At 41.6% G+C, this 20,228-nt stretch overlaps 1 protein-coding gene across 1 annotated transcript in view; it reads right to left on the bottom strand.

Moving 5' to 3' along the window:
- LOC122793104 (annexin A1-like) overlaps window positions 1-20,228 on the bottom strand; it is a 301,760-nt gene that overhangs the window by 187,077 nt on the left and 94,455 nt on the right. Inside the window, exons 6-8 of the mRNA XM_044060836.1 lie at window positions 19,294-19,384; window positions 10,252-10,331; window positions 4,909-4,965 (exon numbers count right to left, since the gene is read on the bottom strand). Of these exons, the coding sequence (XP_043916771.1) occupies window positions 4,909-4,965; window positions 10,252-10,331; window positions 19,294-19,384 (228 nt within the window). The remainder of the gene's footprint in view (window positions 1-4,908; window positions 4,966-10,251; window positions 10,332-19,293; window positions 19,385-20,228) is intronic.

The raw sequence follows: 20,228 nt of genomic DNA, 5'->3' as shown, positions 1-20,228 counted from the left end.
TGTATAGCCATGCTGCATGTAAAAAAAGCTTAAGCTGAAAAAATTTTACTCAAAGTGGATTTCTGCATGAATATTCAGAATACCTTGCCTCAAGAACACTGTTAAAGGCAAATGATGGGGCATGCAACTTTACCATTCATGACCGCTTGAATGATGGCTCCTCCAGTTGGCGTTGAGCCCAAAACCTCAAATGGGTAATGGTTGACTGGAATGGCCACAGGGTGGTGGTTACAGTTAGGTGACAATACAAAAAGGGAAGGTTTGTTTGGGTTCAGTTTAAATTGTGTCATGGTACAAGTGCTGTGCAGCTACAGACCATCCCTTCAACTTGTGGCACAAACAGGCAGTACCAGGTTGTGGAGAAAATCCACTGCAGTTCCTGTGACTGCTACAGCACATAATTGTACTACCTAGAATGGTGCACTCTAGATGAAATGTCTGCATCATAATCCTTTTGACAAAAGGAACTTCCAGTGGAAAAAAAAAAAACAAAAAAGGCAAAAAAGCAAGTGTTCAGAGGTCTGAACACAAGCTCATTAGCACCCAGGCAGCCTTCATCAAAAGGAATCTTTGGGAGAATTTCATAAGAGTAAATGATTTTGCAGTCCAGTAATTGCACACAGACGCACATTCTGTTCATGAAGTTCAGCACTACACAACTTGTTTGGTTGTTAAAATATTTAAAGAATTTTGAAAATGTGGAAATGAAATTATGCAGTGTTCAGTAATGGATAGCATACACTACAACCAACAAATAAAAGGACAGTGTACCAGCAATGATGGTGCAGACAAACCCAGTCAGGTACAAACAAAAAGAAAACTTCTGCAATTTATCTGACATTAACAAATCAATCCCCAAAACGTGTAAATCACATGATACGATAAGTCTAAAAATCAATATTTACATGAACACAAAATTAAAAGGTAAAGTATTAAACTGTAAAGTGAACAGTACTCTATTCACAAGTCTGGTTAGAGGTGTACATTTTTAAGCCCTTTGTAAGCCCAATGAAATTAAATGTGAAGAACTAAGGACATTCACAAATAAATAGTTGAATAGGAATGTGTAGAGGTTTACAAAAATACTGCCATCAATAATGAACTAGGTATAAAAAAGTACAGTTTTGTACCTACCATAAATGTAGATGTTCGAGGATTCCCTTGCTGCAGTCCTGACAATTGGGTATAGTCCGCGTCCCAGTCGGCCCGAATACCAGAGTATAAGGCTGGCGTTGGTCATGGCGCAGACTGGCGTCAGTGCGTCAGGGTACTAATGCGCATGACCGACGCCATTTCCTCAGTCTTTTCTTGCCCCAGATGTCAGAAGACCCAAAAAGACAAGTCCCAAAAACAACCTGCACCAAAAAACATGTACAATATATACAGTAATACATACAAAAAATATAAGCATGAAAACTCACCTACACAACCACCCTGAAACACAGAGGGGAAGGAGGGAGGGTAAATTGGACTGCAGCAAGGGAATCCTCGAACATCTACATTTATGGTAGGTACAAAACTGTACTATGTTCTTAGTCTTCCCTTGCTGCAGTCCTGACAATTGGGTAGAATCCCAAAGCAGAGGTAAGGGAGGCTGGCAAATTATAAAGTAGCAGGAGCTGACAACATGCCTTGTAAAACAGCTGTGGCAAAACCAGCTCTAGTCTTAGAGTATATAGGCAGGTGATAATGCCTAGAGAAAGTATGCACTGAACTCCAAGTAGCTGCTTCCAGAATATCCTTAGTTGCCACCCCCCTTAGAAATGCTGTTGAAGTGGCAGTAGCCCTAGTGGAATGAGGCCTAATCCCAGCTGGAACCTTTTTGCCATGATGGGAATAACAAAATGCAATGCAAAAGCCAATCCACCTAGAAATAGTTTGTTTTGACACAGGCTTGCCCTGTGAACTCAAAGCAAAAGAAACAAGTAACTGCTGAGACTGCCTAAAATCTTTAGTCCTGCTCAAATAATAGCATAATTGCCTGTGTACATCTAAAGTGTGCAAAATCTTTTCCCCTTTATTTTGAGGATCTGCAAAAACGTAGGCAAATGAATAGTTTGGTTTAAAGCCACACTAGAAACCACCTTAGGCATAAAGGAAGGATTAGTGCGTAATGATACCCTGTCCTTATGGAAAATCAAAAGGGCTCTACTGCCATAAGGGCCTGCAACTCAGACACCCTTCTTGCAGAAGTAATAGCCAACAGAAAAGCAGTCTTCCATGACAAATATTTCAATTCAGCAGTAGCTGCAGGCTCAAAAGGTTGTAGAGTAAGTTTTTCCAACACAAAATTGAGATCCCAAGCAGGAGTAGGAGCTCTACGTGGGGGTCTTATATTCTTTGCCCTCTAAGAAACTGCTTGAACAAAGGATGCGAAAACAAAGGTGGGTCACAATCATAGTGAGCTGAAATTGCTGCAGCATGAATCTTTATGGAAGAGAAGGACAAACCTTTGTCCAATAATTCAGTAAGATATTGAAGAGCCACACTCAAATTAGGCTCTGAAATCTCCAAATTCTTTGCTGTACTCCAAAATAAAAATCTCTTCCATTTTTCTGCGTACACTCTCCTAGTACTAGGCCTTCTAGCTTCCATAATTACATTTAAAACTTGTTGAGGAAGCTGAGAGCTACCATGCTTCAACACAGAATATGCCAAGCTGTGAGATGAAGAGATTGAAGCTTGACATTGAGCAGATGACCGTCCTTCTGAGATAACAAATGAGGAATCAGAGGTAAAGGCCATGGAGGCTTCTTTACAAGACTCCTTAGAAGTGGGTACCAGTGTTGTCGAGGCCAATCTGGAGCTATCAAAATCATCCTTGGCCTGTCCTGTCTGACCTTTAGTAATACCTTTGGAAGAAGAGGTAGAGGTGGAAAGGCATAGACATGAAGGTTTTTCCAACTGAAAGACAGAGCATCCACTTTCCAAGCTGTGTGATGAAACCCCTTTGTGCAATACCTTGGCAGCTGGTGGTTTAGTGGAGAAGCGAACAGATCTATGTCTGGAGTTCCCCATGACACTGTCAATTTCTGAAATACATGAAGATCCAGTTTCCACTCGTGGGGATCCATGATTTGTCTGTAATACATCTGCTAGGGAGTTCTGTGCTCCTGGCAGAAACCTTGCCTGAAGAGTCAGTTGCAGGCTTAGCAGTCTCCCATAAAATCATTGCTTGCCTGCATAGAGGATAAGAATGTGTTCCCCTTGCTTGTTGATGTACCACATGACAGTTGTGTTGTCTGTCAGAATCAACACCTGCCCTGGAAGAAGTAACTCCTTGAAAGCCATCAATGCAAACTGGACTGCCTTCACTCCAGGGGCAAGGACACCAGTTTCACTAATGCAGCAATTAGTTAAAATTGAGATGGGTATTCTATTGCTTCTGCAGCAGTCTTAAGGCATTTACTAGGTAGACTGTCATGGGCTGAGGTAGGTCCCAATTCAAGTAACAGTTTTGCAAGTAGTGGGGACTAAAGGGAATTTTGAATTAGTGACGAGTGACTTAAGTTAAAAAAGCTTCAGCACAATTGTAGTATTAATGTTAAATGTAGGAGACTGAGTGATGGAGCAGGGAATTAGCAGCTGGTTTATAGAGGATCAAAATGTTTAGGGCTTTGTTTTTATGTTGCAGGTCAAATTTAACCAGAATTTGTTTAGAGTTCTAAAGTTTTGGAGTTCTAAAGTTGGAGATGTGTTATTAAAAACGGTGTTTTTGTATTTCAAGAGAACTGGGGGCATGTCTGGCCCCTAGTTTAATTTAACAACTTTATAACAAAGCTTATAGCCATCAGCTGCCTTTCATTTGTAGCTTTCCTGTGGGTCTGGGGTCAGTGTTTTGGTCTCGAGTTCTTGTTTTCATGCAAACAATTTGAAGAGCAATGGAAATCAAAATAGTATTACCTTGGATATATACAAATATGCAAAGTGGTCACTGCAACCAACACGAAGACTCCAAGTTAAGCATCGCAAAGGCACTTACAAATACAGCATCTGCTAGGATATTACAGCTAGCTTGGAACAAATGCAAGTGTTTTACCATGGTAAGACTTCTAGTTCACAGCTGACATCAAGCAAAGCAATGAAAAGCTTTATGCACCATTAGTATTACAATGAAAACTAGATGGCCAAGGTTTGATTATGCACCATTGTTACAATGGACGGTCAAGGTTTGAATAGTGCTAATGGCCCCAAGGAGCTAAATCAGATTTTATTCCTTTCTTGAAAGGCTGAAATAATGTAATGCTATGCTTAAGTGCATTGATTACTTTCCATGACATGGATTTCCAAGTTCCATTTTGCATTCTGTTTTCAGCTACTGAAGTGCATTCTATTTGGATGAATTAGCAACTGGTTGTCATTTTAAATCAGTTTCTAACTGCATGGTTAGATGCCAACGTTTACACTTACAAATAATCAATGCTCAAATTTTTCAAAGTGCAGCCAGTTTTTTTTACGTTAAACTAGGAATTAAGTTTTTGTAAGCTGTAGTATCCTCATGAAAAACTTACTCCAAATACATCCGAATGCCTAGATAAGAGTTAAACTGGCAGAAAAGACCACTCACTAGCACATACGGAAATATCCTCTACCAAGAGTTCTGCAATATTTATCATACAAACTAACATGTAGCAAGACAAAAAGCAACTGTCCCAGAGGGATAGTGATACAAAGGAAACAATTAGGACAAGCCTACTGCCCAACTGAGGGGAAGTAATTTTTAAATTAAAATAGATTTGCAAGCTGTGAACATTGATAAACCACATTTGCTTGTGCTATTACAGTTTGCATTTTATTACATACAGCAAGACTGTCAGACACTGAAAAGATCACATTTCTCTTGGAATTCCAGGGGGATTTCAATTCCAGACTCACTAAACTAGCAAGACTTTTTGAAAAGCTACTTACCCGAGCATCATCATCTGCCATGTCGACATTGACTCGTGCATCTTCACACCTCTCACCCTGAAAAAGCAGCACAAGAAAGTCACCTCAATGTACTCAAACTACCCCTGCTCAAGGTCTATGACATTCAGAATCAATCTAGGACAACTCAAGACAGTAGGACCCAGATCGTTTTAAGTCTCTGTATTTAAATTAGTCAGTGGTAGATGAACACAGCTGGAGATAGCAGCAGTTAAGTCAATTTACAAGTTGGGCTATCATGTAAAAAGCAGCCTTGCCAATTGCCAGATGCAATGAAGTTTGCCAAGCGACCCCACCTTTAAGGAATTATACATCCAATATAGAGATTATAGAATGGTACAAGTTCCACTTGATCATAGAATAGTTTTGGTAAAGATGCAAACAGTTCATAGAATAGTTTTTGGTAAAGATGCAAATGATCATAGAATAGTTTTTGGTAAAGATGCAAACAGTTCATAGAATAGTTTTTGGTAAAGATGCAAACAGTTCACCTCAGGTGAATTTCATGTTTAAATCAATACGCGACATGTACCAATATGTCCTTCCAGCTCAACATACCTGGCACTCTAGACTAAATATGTGACACTGTTGGCCAGAGTCACAAAACAGCTGCTCCAAGTCAGTCCTGGATTCCAAAAGGCAAGAGGCCACTTAGAGTGCAAACTTTTGTTATTAGGCCCTGTATGTTGCATCCCCCCTCTTCAGGAGCAAAAAGCCCCCCCCCCCCAAAAAAAAAAATGTATACTAGTGTTTACACTATACTGTCATACTAGTCTAAAAAGAAACCATTTTTCAAAGCACATAGTCTGAATCTGAAAATTTTGAAGACCATCTACTGTGCCACTTTGTGACTGGTCACATCGGCTGGCTTTACTGGTATTCCATAAAAGCACTTGTGGACAAAGACAAACTCAGCAGTTTCTGTAGCTAAAAACTTGGCATATGATCTTCAGGTGACTCGTGACAGTTAAGGACATCTCTGCAAACTTGCAGGCAAGATGGACTGCACTGATTTAGTCACGCTCAAGACCATTCATTATGGCAAATGCTTCCAGTCTCTTCTGTACTTTGCCATCTGAAGTTTCTATAAGCTAGCTGAAGTTTCCTCAAAACAGATGCTTCACATTTTATCACAGCAACTCTGCTGAACTCTCAACTTCTCATTCCTTCAAATAAGAGTCCAAGCATGCTTAACAGTGCCTTCACCTGGACCATTTTTTTCTGTGTTGGTTTTCCAAAAGTCACAGAAATCCTTACTTTTCAGTATGCAACATTTGAGAGCAAGGGATTCACCAAAATTGTATTTCAGTATTGGGTGCAGTATTTCATTAGGGTACATTGGTGTGCACTGCCCTCACTTTGGCCTCTAGACTGTATAGCCATGCTGCATGTAAAAAAACTGTATAGCCATGCTGCATGTAAAAAAACTGTATAGCCATGCTGCATGTAAAAAAAGCTTAACCTGAAAAAATTTTACTCAAAGTGGATTTCTGCATGAATATTCAGAATACCTTGCCTCAAGAACACTGTTAAAGGCAAATGATGGGGCATGCAACTTTACCATTCATGACCGCTTGAATGATGGCTCCTCCAGTTGGCGTTGAGCCCAAAACCTCAAATGGGTAATGGTTGACTGGAATGGCCACAGGGTGGTGGTTACAGTTAGGTGACAATACAAAAAGGGAAGGTTTGTTTGGGTTCAGTTTAAATTGTGTCATGGTACAAGTGCTGTGCAGCTACAGACCATCCCTTCAACTTGTGGCACAAACAGGCAGTACCAGGTTGTGGAGAAAATCCACTGCAGTTCCCGTGACTGCTACAGCACATAATTGTACTACCTAGAATGGTGCACTCTAGATGAAATGTCTGCATCATAATCCTTTTGACAAAAGGAACTTCCAGTGGAAAAAAAAAAACAAAAAGGCAAAAGCAAGTGTTCAGAGGTCTGAACACAAGCTCATTAGCACCCAGGCAGCCTTCATCAAAAGGAATCTTTGGGAGAATTTCATAAGAGTAAATGATTTTGCAGTCCAGTAATTGCACACAGACGCACATTCTGTTCATGAAGTTCAGCACTACACAACTTGTTTGGTTGTTAAAATATTTAAAGAATTTTGAAAATGTGGAAATGAAATTATGCAGTGTTCAGTAATGGATAGCATACACTACAACCAACAAATAAAAGGACAGTGTACCAGCAATGATGGTGCAGACAAACCCAGTCAGGTACAAACAAAAAGAAAACTTCTGCAATTTATCTGACATTAACAAATCAATCCAAAACGTGTTCACATGATACGATAAGTCTAAAAATCAATATTTACATGAACACAAAATTAAAAGGTAAAGTATTAAACTGTAAAGTGAACAGTACTCTATTCACAAGTCTGGTTAGAGGTGTACATTTTTAAGCCCTTTGTAAGCCCAATGAAATTAAATGTGAAGAACTAAGGACATTCACAAATAAACAGTTGAATAGGAATGTGTAGAGGTTTACAAAAATACTGCCATCAATAATGAACTAGGTATAAAAACAAACATTTACATACTTCATAACAGTTACTGCATTTTAAACAAAGGATTGATGCAAATATTACAATTTGGCAGAACATGATAAACTTTGGATTCAGTAATTTATACCAGGCCAAACAATGGCATTTAGTTTCAACAGCTAAATCAGCTCTGGATTCAATTTTTCCCCAGTACACCACCTTTTGGGTCTTACCACCTTCTCTATTACAACAAATTTAAATTTACTTTACCCCTGCATAGTTGGCTGTGCCTAAATAAGGAATTAGTACTGGCACATGTCATATTAGGTGCACATACACCCTTTAAGTGGATTACAGTCTTCTTTATGCAACAAGGATGTCCTTGATAAACTGCTACATACACAACTTCACAAGTGACCAAAGTACTTCACCTCAACTGTTATACTCAAACTACCCACAAATTAGGTTTCACCCTTTATGCAAAACTTTCTAAGAGTAGAATGTACATCACCAGAATCTACTGTAAAGCAGGTACTTCAAAATTAATATTTCTACCTTTTTATACAAAAAAAAGTGTTAGTTTCCCCAACACTGAGAAATTAAAATTTGCTTCAAATAGGGATTACATACCTAAAAGGGTAACAATTATCAAAGTAGATTTTAACCTTTCAAGAGAGGTTTTACTTCCATTTCCCAATTTAGGGGTGATTTAATGGACACTAATGGAACTAATATATGTGCCAATACTGGAAATTAATGGCTCAAGTGTTTAATTCTGATTTTAGCTACATTTGGATGTTTAGATTGATAATATATGCATTTTCTGCAATGATTCAGAAGATTGAGTTCAACATTGTTACCCATTTAAAAAAAAAAAAAAAAAAAATGATATGAGGAGATAATTTGAAGGATATTAAAATGAAAAGGTTATTCCTCCAATATTCATTGGAAGCTAACCTTATCAAATTCATGATGGAAATTTTTAGAGGTTATCCCATCAACATTAGACTGAATGAGGATGTCACTAAATATGGATAGGATTGGTTTACACACTGGTTAGAGAGTATGTTTGAATCCTACCCATGACCTCAGAAGTTGCTTGGTTAAGTACAAAAATTGAAAGACCAATGTTCTACAGTTCAGTAACAGTTCTTTGCCAATATCTTGAAAAAGGCCATTTTTTTTTATATAAAAAAAACTTTAGTACTGAAGTTTTTGGTAATGACCCCATTTTTGTATATGAAGGGGGTAGAAATGTACAATTTGTTTAGGTAACACACTGTAAAAATATAAAGTCTGGCACAAATGTGTAACCCAAGTAGATATGCTTGAGAGGCGGATACAGTCACCAATGCTACAGAGGGGGCAATGGTTAACCAAGTGTTACGGAGTTGTGTATACAACTCTGCAAGGGGGGAATATACACATTTTGAATTTGCTGTGATGGGAGACTGGTGAAAGACCGAATGGATGGTTCATGAGTAACAGTTGATGCATCCATTGAGACTGGATGCATACATTGAGACTTAATGCCACTATATGGCCTAGCTTAAAAATGACCAGGCATCATCCAAAGTTTAATTTAGTTCTGCCAAATTGTAATGTTTACACTTTTAAAACTAAACAGGCTTTGTAAGCCTCTGAACATTTCTATGCAACTAATTCTTAACAGCCTTAGTCCTTCACACTGAATTTGACAATGGGCTTACAATGTGAATTTCCAAGATGCATCTTAAAAGGTTGCACATTTAGTTTACTTTTACATGAGAACAAATCTTGAAATTATACAGTTAAGTCATGTGACTTATTTTGGGATTTTGTTCAAATCAAATGGGGGATTTGGTTGTACAGTTTGACCAATTCTGATGAAATCCTGAGATGCAGATGAAAGCTGTAAACCATCTGCTGAATGGATCATTTTCACATCTTCACTGGCACTTAAAATATTTAGTAGCTAAATAAGGCACAGATTTAGCTTACTTGTGTTGCCAGTCATGAAAGCTTCAAGATGCTTGTAAGAAGCGTGGCTTTGCAATAAATAAAAATATAAAAAAGAAAATGTGATGAGTCATCCCTTAATTGACGACAGTCAAATGTATGGAGAGGTCACTACGGTTCAACTGACTAGATTGCATTGGTAGTTTAATCTAAAGTTTGGGGCTACAATTAAAAAGACTGATGAACTGGCCTCCCATCTGGGGGGGGGTGGAACAGGCCACCAGATCACCCCATCATTTATGGGTATGGGAGAAAGCTTAAAAACTAAATCTAGGCCTACATTTACTTACAAGGGTACTCAACCCTCTCCCCAAAAAAGCCACAGCCCAGAGAAAGCCCCATTGTTACTGCACATTTTAGGGGTAATCCAATGTAGAAAGTTATGAAGTTGCAAACCATACATCTGGGAAAGTAATTCTTAATTTTCACCTTCCAACTCTAAGACTATACTTCTCTCCTATTATTGGAGAAAGGCACCACCACTGACTTTTGGTTTGGGCCCCTTTGCCTATATGGTCAAGGGCACAGAGCAGACAAAAAAGCCACATTGTACAATTATACTATGTACAATTATACTATATAGCAGGATAAGGAGTTTAGGCAGTTGCTGGAGTGTGTGTGCAGACAAAGACTAGTGCCAAGCTAGGGCATGGGGCTGAACCAAGGCCCAGTAGCAAACAGAAAAAAATAAAAAGAGACACAGAATAAAAATAATAAGACAGAAAAACAAAATAAAATTGACAAAAATAAAAATAAAGAGACATCCACCACCTTAGCTATATCAAAGGCATGAGAAATTTACACAGTACTACCCCAAACATGTCATGGACTGTACCTTTGCTAAGGCAAGCAAGGCTTTCCTGAAGTCTCCTGATGTATCTGATGTAATGTCCTTGTCCAAGTCTCTCTTCAGTTCTGTAAAGATAGCCAAAAAAGTTGTTTGCTAAATTCAATGGGTTTAAAAGAAACTTTCAGAACCAGATAAAATCTGCAAAAGCAAAAAGTGGCAACAAAAACAGTTGGAGGCTTAAACTAATGAATATTTTTACCCTTCACTTAAGGAGGAAGTCACCCTTCTTACTTAGTTCTGCTACGTGGCATACTTGTAAAAATGTTACCTTGCCTGCTTAGTTGGAATCCTACTTTAAAAATGCTCAAAGTAAAGAGATGCCGCAAATAGTTTTACAGTTCTATTCTTTTCCAGCACATTCAGTACAAAAGGCTACGGAATCCACAGCTGGAGAGAATACCATCCAGTGCCAACGTTTTCGGGGCCATGTGAAAATAAGGCTTCTACAAAGTTGTCTGCAAAACTTGTCACCACAATTGGAATGCTCCCCATTCACTTTTTGTTTTAGAGTCTACTTTACAAGACCTACACACATAGCAAATGTATGGAAAGACAACTTGTGTCAAGTAGCTGATGGACCACAATTGTACACACTTGGAAGAAAACTTTGTTTCTCTATCCTGATAATACTGTTTATCATATACTACAGTCAAAATAAATTCATACCCTAAATGCAGACTAAACTTCAACTGACTGTCAGAATATTGCAAACACTTCCCGTTGCGAATTAGACCATTCTACATCTGTAGAGTGCAGTCCAACACTGCGCATCAGACATGGTTTTACAGGGAGAACCCCTACACCCCCTGCAAATTATATATTCCAACACAGATGGCACTACATGAAGAGGATACATTTCCCTATCCCCACTGTACTGGGAACAGTAGTTAGAAGATCTACCTCCTGTCTGAACCAGGACTTAAATGAAGGTTCAGCAACACAGGACTCAGCCAGCTGTAATAAGACATCTTGGGGTCGCTGAACCTTCACTCGAAATTGTGAAAGTAAACCAAACATGCTCTCAAAGTAGCTGTGAGGAAGTCCAACAGTGTTTGGAAATGTCTTCAGACTCTTTTTAGACAAAAGGATGTCCACAGAACATCAGGCATGCACCTTTTAATGACATTGTGACATAACCAGTCTAGGAAGGCACTTTCAGCCTCAACATGTTTGCAAGCACAGCATGGTGTGTGTGTGTGTGGTGTGTGTGGTGTGTGTGGTGTGGCTTCCCATTGCTTTAACACAAATGTACTCCTTGTCTGCCAAACTGAGAAGGGGCATTCTCCAGTAGGCAACTGTGGCGAAGAATTACAAACAATGGAAGTTAAACCATCCAGGAAGCCTAACCCAGAAGGCAGCTTAAAGCTAAGGGGCCTAGAAAGCAATGAAATATTCATGCAGCAATATTTACTGAAGGTGTGAACCGATTAACAAAAACTCATAGCACAAATATCTGCAACAGAGACCCATTTCCAGATATAGCTGTAAACGAGACCAGACATTGGTCAGGATAGTAGCTTGCAGGGATTATATGCACTGAAAGTGTAAAAGTGATAGAGACCTTGGGCCACAGGTGGACAGTAGTCTCTCCTTTGATAATCACATCGCCACAGTACTCGGGAAATCCTTCTACGTGGCACACCATCACAAAAAATGTTATTGGGTGTGTGTGTGTGTGTGTGGGGGGGGGGTCAGTTCCCCCTCTACTCATCACTCAGACCCATTAGAGTATAAACACCCCTTTTGGTATGTACCCAAAGACATCAACTGGAAAGGCTGCAGAAATACCTCAAAAGAGGATTACCGGCCTCAAACAGATGCCCTACGCAGACAGTCTAAAAAAACTTTACTCTGTCACATACATATCACTTAATCAGAGGTGAGCTCTGCCTAACATACAAAGCCGTCTCAAACCCAGAGCTGTTGGACATCCTCCACTTAGAAATCCCAATCCCAATCCCTCAGAGCTACACCTCTAGGGGCCTAAACCTTGTCACCACAATAAAAACAGAACATTCTGGAGGGATAGATTCCTGTCCGAGACTTCCCATACTCTGGAACTACCCCATCTATAACAAAGCTCCTCTGGAACTACCCATCTATAACAAAGCTCCTCATTAGCACTAAGAAAAATCTTGGTTGAATGGGAAATTCACCCCGGGGATCACTTCTATGGCTCTACTTTGGGCACAGGAAAATAATTCTTGTGTGGCAAAAGCCAGGGTACTGTTTGGCTAGGCTTATATAGGCCCTAGGGCCAATAGCCTAGTACCGACCCAAGACTGTGGCTGGCTCATGTCTGCCAAAAGACATGAGTGGAAATTATGGCTTCCTCCATCACTTCAATCTCTAGCTGGAAGATATGACTGCAGCACGGATCCAAGTTAGAATTAGGCCTCAACGTAAAGCTAGCTGACCACAACTAAAGTGGACTTACCTGACAAAAAGCTGGGGAACAAAGGAGACCAAACTTTTCTTGATCAATACATACTGAACTAGGTTAGCAAGAATCAAATAGCAAAAAATGTGCAACAATCTTCATCTTGAAGAGGGAGAAAGTCCAGTTTTGTACCTACCATAAATGTAGATGTCCGATAGATATGCAACTGCAGTCATAACATATGGGTTGTCCTGCCTCAGGCAGTCCTCGGTCGGCTGGATTCCAAAGTCTGGGTCCGGCACCGGCTGGTGTCGCCTCCTCTCAGTCACAACGGCTGGAGTATAAAGGCATCGGCAGACGCCATCTTCTTCAGTGTTTCTTGCCCCAGATGCCAGGTGCCCTCCTAGGAAGGCTAAATTTGGTGAATGGATAAACAATTCCAGACATGCACAACAGTAATAAAACAGATACACCATAGGAGATACCCCCAGCTAATAGGGATAGGGGTAGTGGACCCATAAAGAAAGTTGCAGAGGGGTAGGAGGGTGGGAAAATCCGACTGCAGTTGCATCTATTAGCTGGGGGTGGTTGAAACTAAGAAAGGGATGGTGCAGCTAAAATGCCCTGCAGGACTGCAGAAGCAAAGCCTGCTCGGGATCTGGAGTATAAAGGCAGGTTGTAGTGCTTGGTAAATGTATGCACGGAGCTCCATGTAGCAGCCTCTAGAATGTCCTTTGTAGCCACCCCTCTTAGAAAAGCTGTGGATGTGGCTGAAGCTCTGGTGGAGTGTGGCCTAATATTGGCTGGCACACCTTTTCCATGAAAAGAATAGCAGAATCTGATGGTGTCCAATCCATTTTGAAATTTGTTTGGAGATTGCTTTTCCTTGTACTCCAGCAGCATAGGCTACAAACAGTTGGTCAGACTTTCTGGTGGCCTTAGTTCTGTCCAAGTAGTAGCATAATTGCCTGTGTATGTCCAAAGTATGCAGCATCTTTTCCCCCGTTTTGAGGATTGGGGAAGAAAGTAGGCAGGTGAATGGCTTGATTTAGAGAGACCCTGGATATTACTTTTGGCATGAATGAAGGATTGGTTCTTAGAGAGACTCTGTCCTGATGAAAAATGAGAAAAGGAGGTACTGCCATGAGTGCCTGTATCTCCGAGACTCTTCTTGCTGATGTCACTGCCAATAGGAAAACCGTTTTCCAGGAGAGTTGCATTTCTGAAGATGCTGCTGGCTCAAAGGGAGGAAGAGTTAATTTTTCCAAGACGAAATTGAGGTCCCATGCAGGTACTGGCGGTTTTCTGGGAGGTTTGATATTCTTTATCCCGCTTCGAAACTGTCTTAGCAAAGGATGTGAAAACACAGGTGGATCACAATTGTATTTTGCTGAGATTGCTGAGGCGTGAATCTTTATGGAAGAATATGAGACCACTTTGAAACATTTCTGCCAAGTATTCCAATATCTGCCAAGTATTCCAATATCGGAGGTATACACAATACTGTTGTATCCTGACCCCTGTTGGCATTCCAGATGCTGAATCTCTTCCACTTGGCTGAATAGGTTTTTCTGGTGGAAGGTCTGCGTGCTTCCAGTAAAATCTCTTGAACATTTTTGGATAGAGAGATATCGGAAGGAGTTATGGTAACCAAGCTGTCAGATGTAATTTTTTCAGGTTTTGATGAACAGTCCTGTAATTGTGTTGTGTTAGAAGCAGAGGTCATAGTGGCAGAGGCCATGGTTTGGTCAGAGTTATGCTCAACAGCAATGGGTACCAGTGCTGCCTTGGCCAGTCTGGAGCTATCAAAATGCCTGTTGGTTGTTCTGCTTTGATCTTCAGTATCACCTTGGTCAGCAGTGGTAGAGGAGGGAATGCATAAATTGTTAGGGAATTCCAGCTGAAGGAGAGAGCATCTGTTTTCCAGGCTAGAGGATGTTGGGTCCTTGTACAGAACTTTTCCAGGTGATGATTCATGTGAGAAGCAAAGAGATCTAAGTCCGGTCTTCCCCATGTCCTTATTTGTGAGAAAATGTGAGGATGCAGCATCCATTCGTGTGGATCCAAGAAATTTCTGCTCAGCCTGTCCGCCAGTACATTGTCCTTGCCTGGCACAAACTGGGATTGCAAATGTGTCTTCAGACTCGGGGATTTTTCCCATAGAATCATTGTTAGTCTGCAGAGGGGATAAGAATGAGTTCCTCCCTGCTTGTTTATATACCACATAACAGTGGTGTTGTCTGTCCTTATTGAAGTGATTTTTCAAAAGTCTCGATTGCATGTATCACTGCCAACATCTCTTTTTGGTTTATGTGCAGATGTCTTTCCCTTGGTGTCCATTGCCCTTGAATGCATCTGCCCTCCATGTGCATCCCCCATCCATGATCTGAGGAGTCTGTTGTAATCATTTGACCTGCTTGAGGTTTGTTGAAAGACATGCCTTGGTTTAACTGACTTGCTTGAGCCCACCACAAAAATTCTCTTTGCAGATCTGGAATGAGTGGGATTACGTCCTCTTGGCTTTGGCTGTGTTGGGACCATAAGCTTCAAGTACCATTGCAGCTTTCTCATATGAAGTCTTGCCAAATATCAGAAGAATGCAAGATGCCATGAACCCCAGGGCCTGCAGGATTTTCCTTGCAGTCAGCTGGGAGAGCTTTGCTAGGCCTTTAAAGTACTCTGGTAACTGCTCTTGTTTTTCCTCTGAGAAAAGCCATTTGAGTTTGTGTCCAGTTTGGCTCCTAGGAAAATAATCTGTTGGGATGGCTGTAGTCTTGATTTCCGAGTGTTGACTGTGTATCCCAAGGCCTGGAGTAATTGAATGACATAGTCCAAGTTTGCCATCAAGGTTTGTTTGTTGTCTGCTTGTATGAGGCAGTCGTCCAGGTAGGGGTATATTTGAATCCCCTGGAGTCTGCAGTATGCCACTACTGATGCCAGGCATTTCGTGAACACTCTGGGCGCAGAACGGCAATGCTGAGAATTGATAATGCTCTGTCCCTGCAAGAAATCCGAGGTATCTTCTGCAACTTTGATTGGGACATGCAGGTATGCCTCCTTGAGGTCCAGAGTGACCAGCCAAGACCCCTTGCCCAGCATGGGAAGGAGTTGCTGCATCAGCATTTTGAACTTTGGCACAATGAGAAAAGTATTTAGAGTAGACAAGTCCAGTATAGGCCTCCATTTGTTTTCTTTTCTTGGAACAAGGAACAGTCTTGAATAAAATCCCTGGCCTTGTTCCTGAGGAGGGACCTTTTCTATTGCTTTTAAATTTAACAGCTTTGAAACTTGGATGAGTGCCTCTGCCCTTTGATGTGGCAGGTTTGGCATGCCTTGACTTATTGGTAAAGTATGGAAGTGGAATCTGTAACCTTTGTCTATTAAATCCAGAATCCAGTTGTCCTTGGTTAAGATATGCCAGTTTGAGAATAAGGATAATTCTCTGAGCCTTTGTAGGAGGTATGAAAGTCAAGTCATTGTGATTGTCCTTGAGGTGCAGCTGGACTGCCTGCACAGCTTCTTTGATTTGGTGGTTGCCATTGGCAGCCCCTGTAGGAGCCTCTGTGTTGCCCTCTACCTCGAGCACGCCTGTTTTTTCCCCTTTGAAACTTGTCAGTGTCTGGAAAGGACCAATTCTTTGAAGGCCAATTCCTGCTGAATCTGGGTGGCTGAACCTAGAGGAAATCTTTGACTGTCTGTACTGATTTAGCTTTTTCCTCAATGGACTTAAACACATCTTGTGCATTAGCACCAAAAAATGCTTCTGTTTTTCCAGAGGTGCATCAAGTAACTTTACTTTAAAATGGTATGGCAGTGGCTGTTCTTTTAACCAAGCATGTCTACGTATAACAGCCCCAGTCATAGCTGCCCTACATGAAGCCTCCAATGCATCATAACCACACTGAAGAAAATGATTGCTAACCCACGTATAACAGCCCCAGTCATAGCTGCCCTACATGAAGCCTCCAATGCATCATAACCACACTGAAGAAAATGATTGCTAACCTGCTGAGTGTTATGTACTAGATCCTGCAATGCCTTTCTATCAATAGGCTCAGAAGAGGCTAGCTTTTTCTGTAAATCATCCAGTAAAAAATCCTGGTGCTGAAACATATGAAAAAGGCAGTTAAGAGACCTCATGACCAGGGTGGTAGAGGTATAAACTTTACCCCATCTCTCCAGGGACCTAGCTTCCCTATCCGCTGGCAGGGGATTCTTGGCTGAGGAAGTAGCCACTCCCTTGGGGCCCTGTGAAATAGTTTCTACAGGGCCCCAAGAGAAGTTTGAGAGCGTCAGGGACCCTATAATATCCGTCTGGCTTGACCGGAGCAGGAGGGAGAGAATCAGGGTTAGCACAGGAGTCTGAGAAAACATCATGCAGGACATCCATAACTGGAGGGATAGCAGGTCTGTGCTGGGGAAGCTCGAGAAAGGTACATAGCCTTTTTCTGGAATCAGAGAATTCCTGACCCTGCCGTTTAAAATGCTCCCTCAGAGTGTAGGACTTCACCAAATGAAAAATCCTCTGGAGGAGAGGCAGAGGGAATTGATTCCTCAGCATCAGAATCCTCATAGGCCTGGAAGGATTCTTCTTGGGTATCTGAATGCTCAGAATCCCCAGAGGCTTCATCTGAAGAGAGGTTGTCAGCCTGCTCAGTTCTGGGCCTTTTCTCTGCAGGCGGCTGAGAACCTCTGTCTGGATGAGGCCGAGACCCCCTGATAAGAGAAATAAGATCTGCAGCAAGAGACATGATCTGTTTATCAGAAGGGGCCTGGGCAGTAGGTTTAGGATGGGCCTTGGCCTGGCGGCCTTAGCACGTGCAAAGGACTTGATGGACATGGATACAGGAGGCCTAGCTGCCCCACGTGCAGGAGTAACCTTGTCCATGGGAATGGTGTCGGTGAGTTGTCGGTTGTTCCGACGGCATGATATAAGCGAAAGAATCGCCGAAAAAGTCTTCGGCAAATTCTGCCCGGCGCCTGAGTGCGCACTTAAAGCAGGCACAGGCAGCACAGGCAGAGACGTCGTGGTCTGGGCCCAGGCAAGGGAGGCAGTAAGAATGGAAGTCCTTATGAGGTATTTGTTTACCACAAGACAAACATTAACTTTCTCAATTTGTTCTGACAATCGGCTGAGGCAAGAAAAATGTTCCCCAACGGGGTACTTGGCTTTTCGATGACTTCGGTACTGAAGACACAGGAGCTGACCAACCGGCACTTGCGAACTGCTTCTGCTTCGGGCACCGCGTGGTGGCAAGAAAGACTGAAGATGGCGTTGGCCGATGCCTTTATACTCCAGCCGTTGTGACGGAGAGGAGGCGACACCGGCCAGCGCCGGACCCAGACTTTGGAATCCGGCCGACCGAGGGCTGCCTGAGGCAGGACAACCCATATTGTTATGACTGCAGTTGCATTCTTGAAGGACATCAGCTACCAACTTCCCCTTACGTAGCTAGGCTGAACAGAAGGCAGAGGCTTACTAACATCAAATATCAAGGGGCTTCTGTCATCCTATCAGGGAAGGATCTTGACAAAGGACTCTCAGACTCTCCAAATCCAGTGCCCCAAGACAGGACTGGACTGAACTGCAGCCAAGCTTGCTAGACAGGGTAATGTCTACAGCATGTGGGAGTAAGGATGGGATGTAAAATCTCAAATGAAGATTATGGTGAATGACTCAAAACATAAGTGAGCAAATATGAAGAGGTGGGCTCCTAACTTTAGCTAACTTTGCTAGCAAAGAGCATTAGGTATGTACGAAGGCAGAGGCAAAACTGTACTTCAATGGATGGCTGAGAACATGCAATAATTAGGTCCGTTAACGCAAAGGTAAATGGGAGAAGCAGGGGTAGGATTAGAGGTATGGAGAAAGCTCAGCTTCTGGGGCATAAGGTATGGAACCAAGAAATAGCCTTCACGCTACAAATGCTAGATGCATTGGAAAGTAAGTGGGAGCAATGCACATTTTAAGTATGCAAAAAAGTTACAGAAAGTTTGAAGGCATTGGAAATTCTATCCCTGCCCAATCTACTACTTTCAATTCAAAATGAGAGGGCTGGATGGTAAGCAATTAATGGGAAAATGCCTTTATTCCATGGTATGTGGACTTTTCCAAATGGGAGGGAATTTAAGAAAATGGATGAAAAAAAAAAAAGGAGGACACTGCACCAGTATACTAAATTCTCACTGGCCGCAGACACAAGTCAGGTTGTGGCCAGCTGAGGCAGGTCTACCAGACCAAGAAAAGGGACAGGAGCTCTTACCAGCTGATTGCAAGTTAAACTGCAGGAAGGTTAAAAAAGACTCTGCCTTTATTTCTCAAAGCCCAACATCTTTGTGTATGGCCTTTTTGCCTCCCTATCCCATTTGCAGATTTTCCACAAATCACCAAGACGTTTGAAAGACATGCATAAATGGGCGTGCCTTCATTGAAGGTTGGACGTAGAGCTGGCACCTCTGCTTTCATGAAAATCTACTGCCAATCATTAGTGGACCGGAATTCTGTTGTGGCGACGCCGAAAGACAAGCAACCAAGACTTTTCTCCCACTGTGAAGAGAGCTATTTGAACAAATGGTGGACAATTCTTAGAAACATTTTATTGCCAGTGCTACAATTATGCCTTTAATATACATCATCCATACATTACCTTCACAGTAAGCTTTCCTTATCGCTTTAATCTCCTTGTTATCTCTTGAGGTCAAAATCTCTATTAGACAATCCTCATCTGTACCAAGACCCTGCAGAGAATTAAACACATTATCAGAATATATGTGAGCAGTAACAGAAGGCACAGACTTCTTCAAAGGACATTCATTCTGAATCCAGTAAGTCATTTAGCATGCTCCAACAGGATCCCTTAACCAGTTAAAACTGAACACTGCTCCATAGCTCCATATGAAAATATTGCAGGACCGGAAAAGTTACTCTTATTTCCAAAGTCCTGACTTTGCAAACAGAATGTTATATGAAAGCAGCCTGGGTGCATACACAAAGCAGTCACAACTGGGGACTGATCGGTACAAAATAAGACATTACATAAAGAAAAAAAAAAAGTGCACCTAGTGTGTCACTTACTACTTCAGCATAATCTTAAAGTCACCTTAATTTTCCTGTTTTAGCTAAAATTTAAAGTCTGAAGCTGGTCATACATGTTGCAGACAATATGCTGCTTTTGATTTTCAAATTTTCTACAGACAGAATCTATACAAAAAAAAAATGGAAACTAAGTACCTTAGGGCAAGTTTATAGGAGTGTACTTTGCTAAATGGCCCTGGGGCCTTTACAAGCCTAGTCCATAGAAGTGCCCTGGTACTGTGACACCTAACATTAGTTCCCAGTGCTTCTACCAAGTACAACCACCGGAGTAATCCCCAGGGTGAACTTTATTTCCCATCCACTAAAGACTTCCTGGAGGGCCAATGAGGTGCTCTGCTTGACATGTATGAAGTCTATTCCAGAGCATGGGCAGTCTCTGGGTTATGAACTTGTCCCTCCAGCATGTTCTGTTGATTGTGGTAATGAGGCAGAGGTCTCTGAAGCATGTGGTGTGGAGGGACTGGGATTTCTTTAGATGTAGCATTT

This window comes from Protopterus annectens, chromosome 2.part0 (genome assembly GCF_019279795.1).
Source record: "Protopterus annectens isolate FY-2018-M chromosome 2.part0, PAN1.0, whole genome shotgun sequence".
NCBI classification, from domain to species: domain Eukaryota; kingdom Metazoa; phylum Chordata; order Ceratodontiformes; family Protopteridae; genus Protopterus; species Protopterus annectens.
This window is presented reverse-complemented; position numbering and strand designations above follow the sequence as displayed.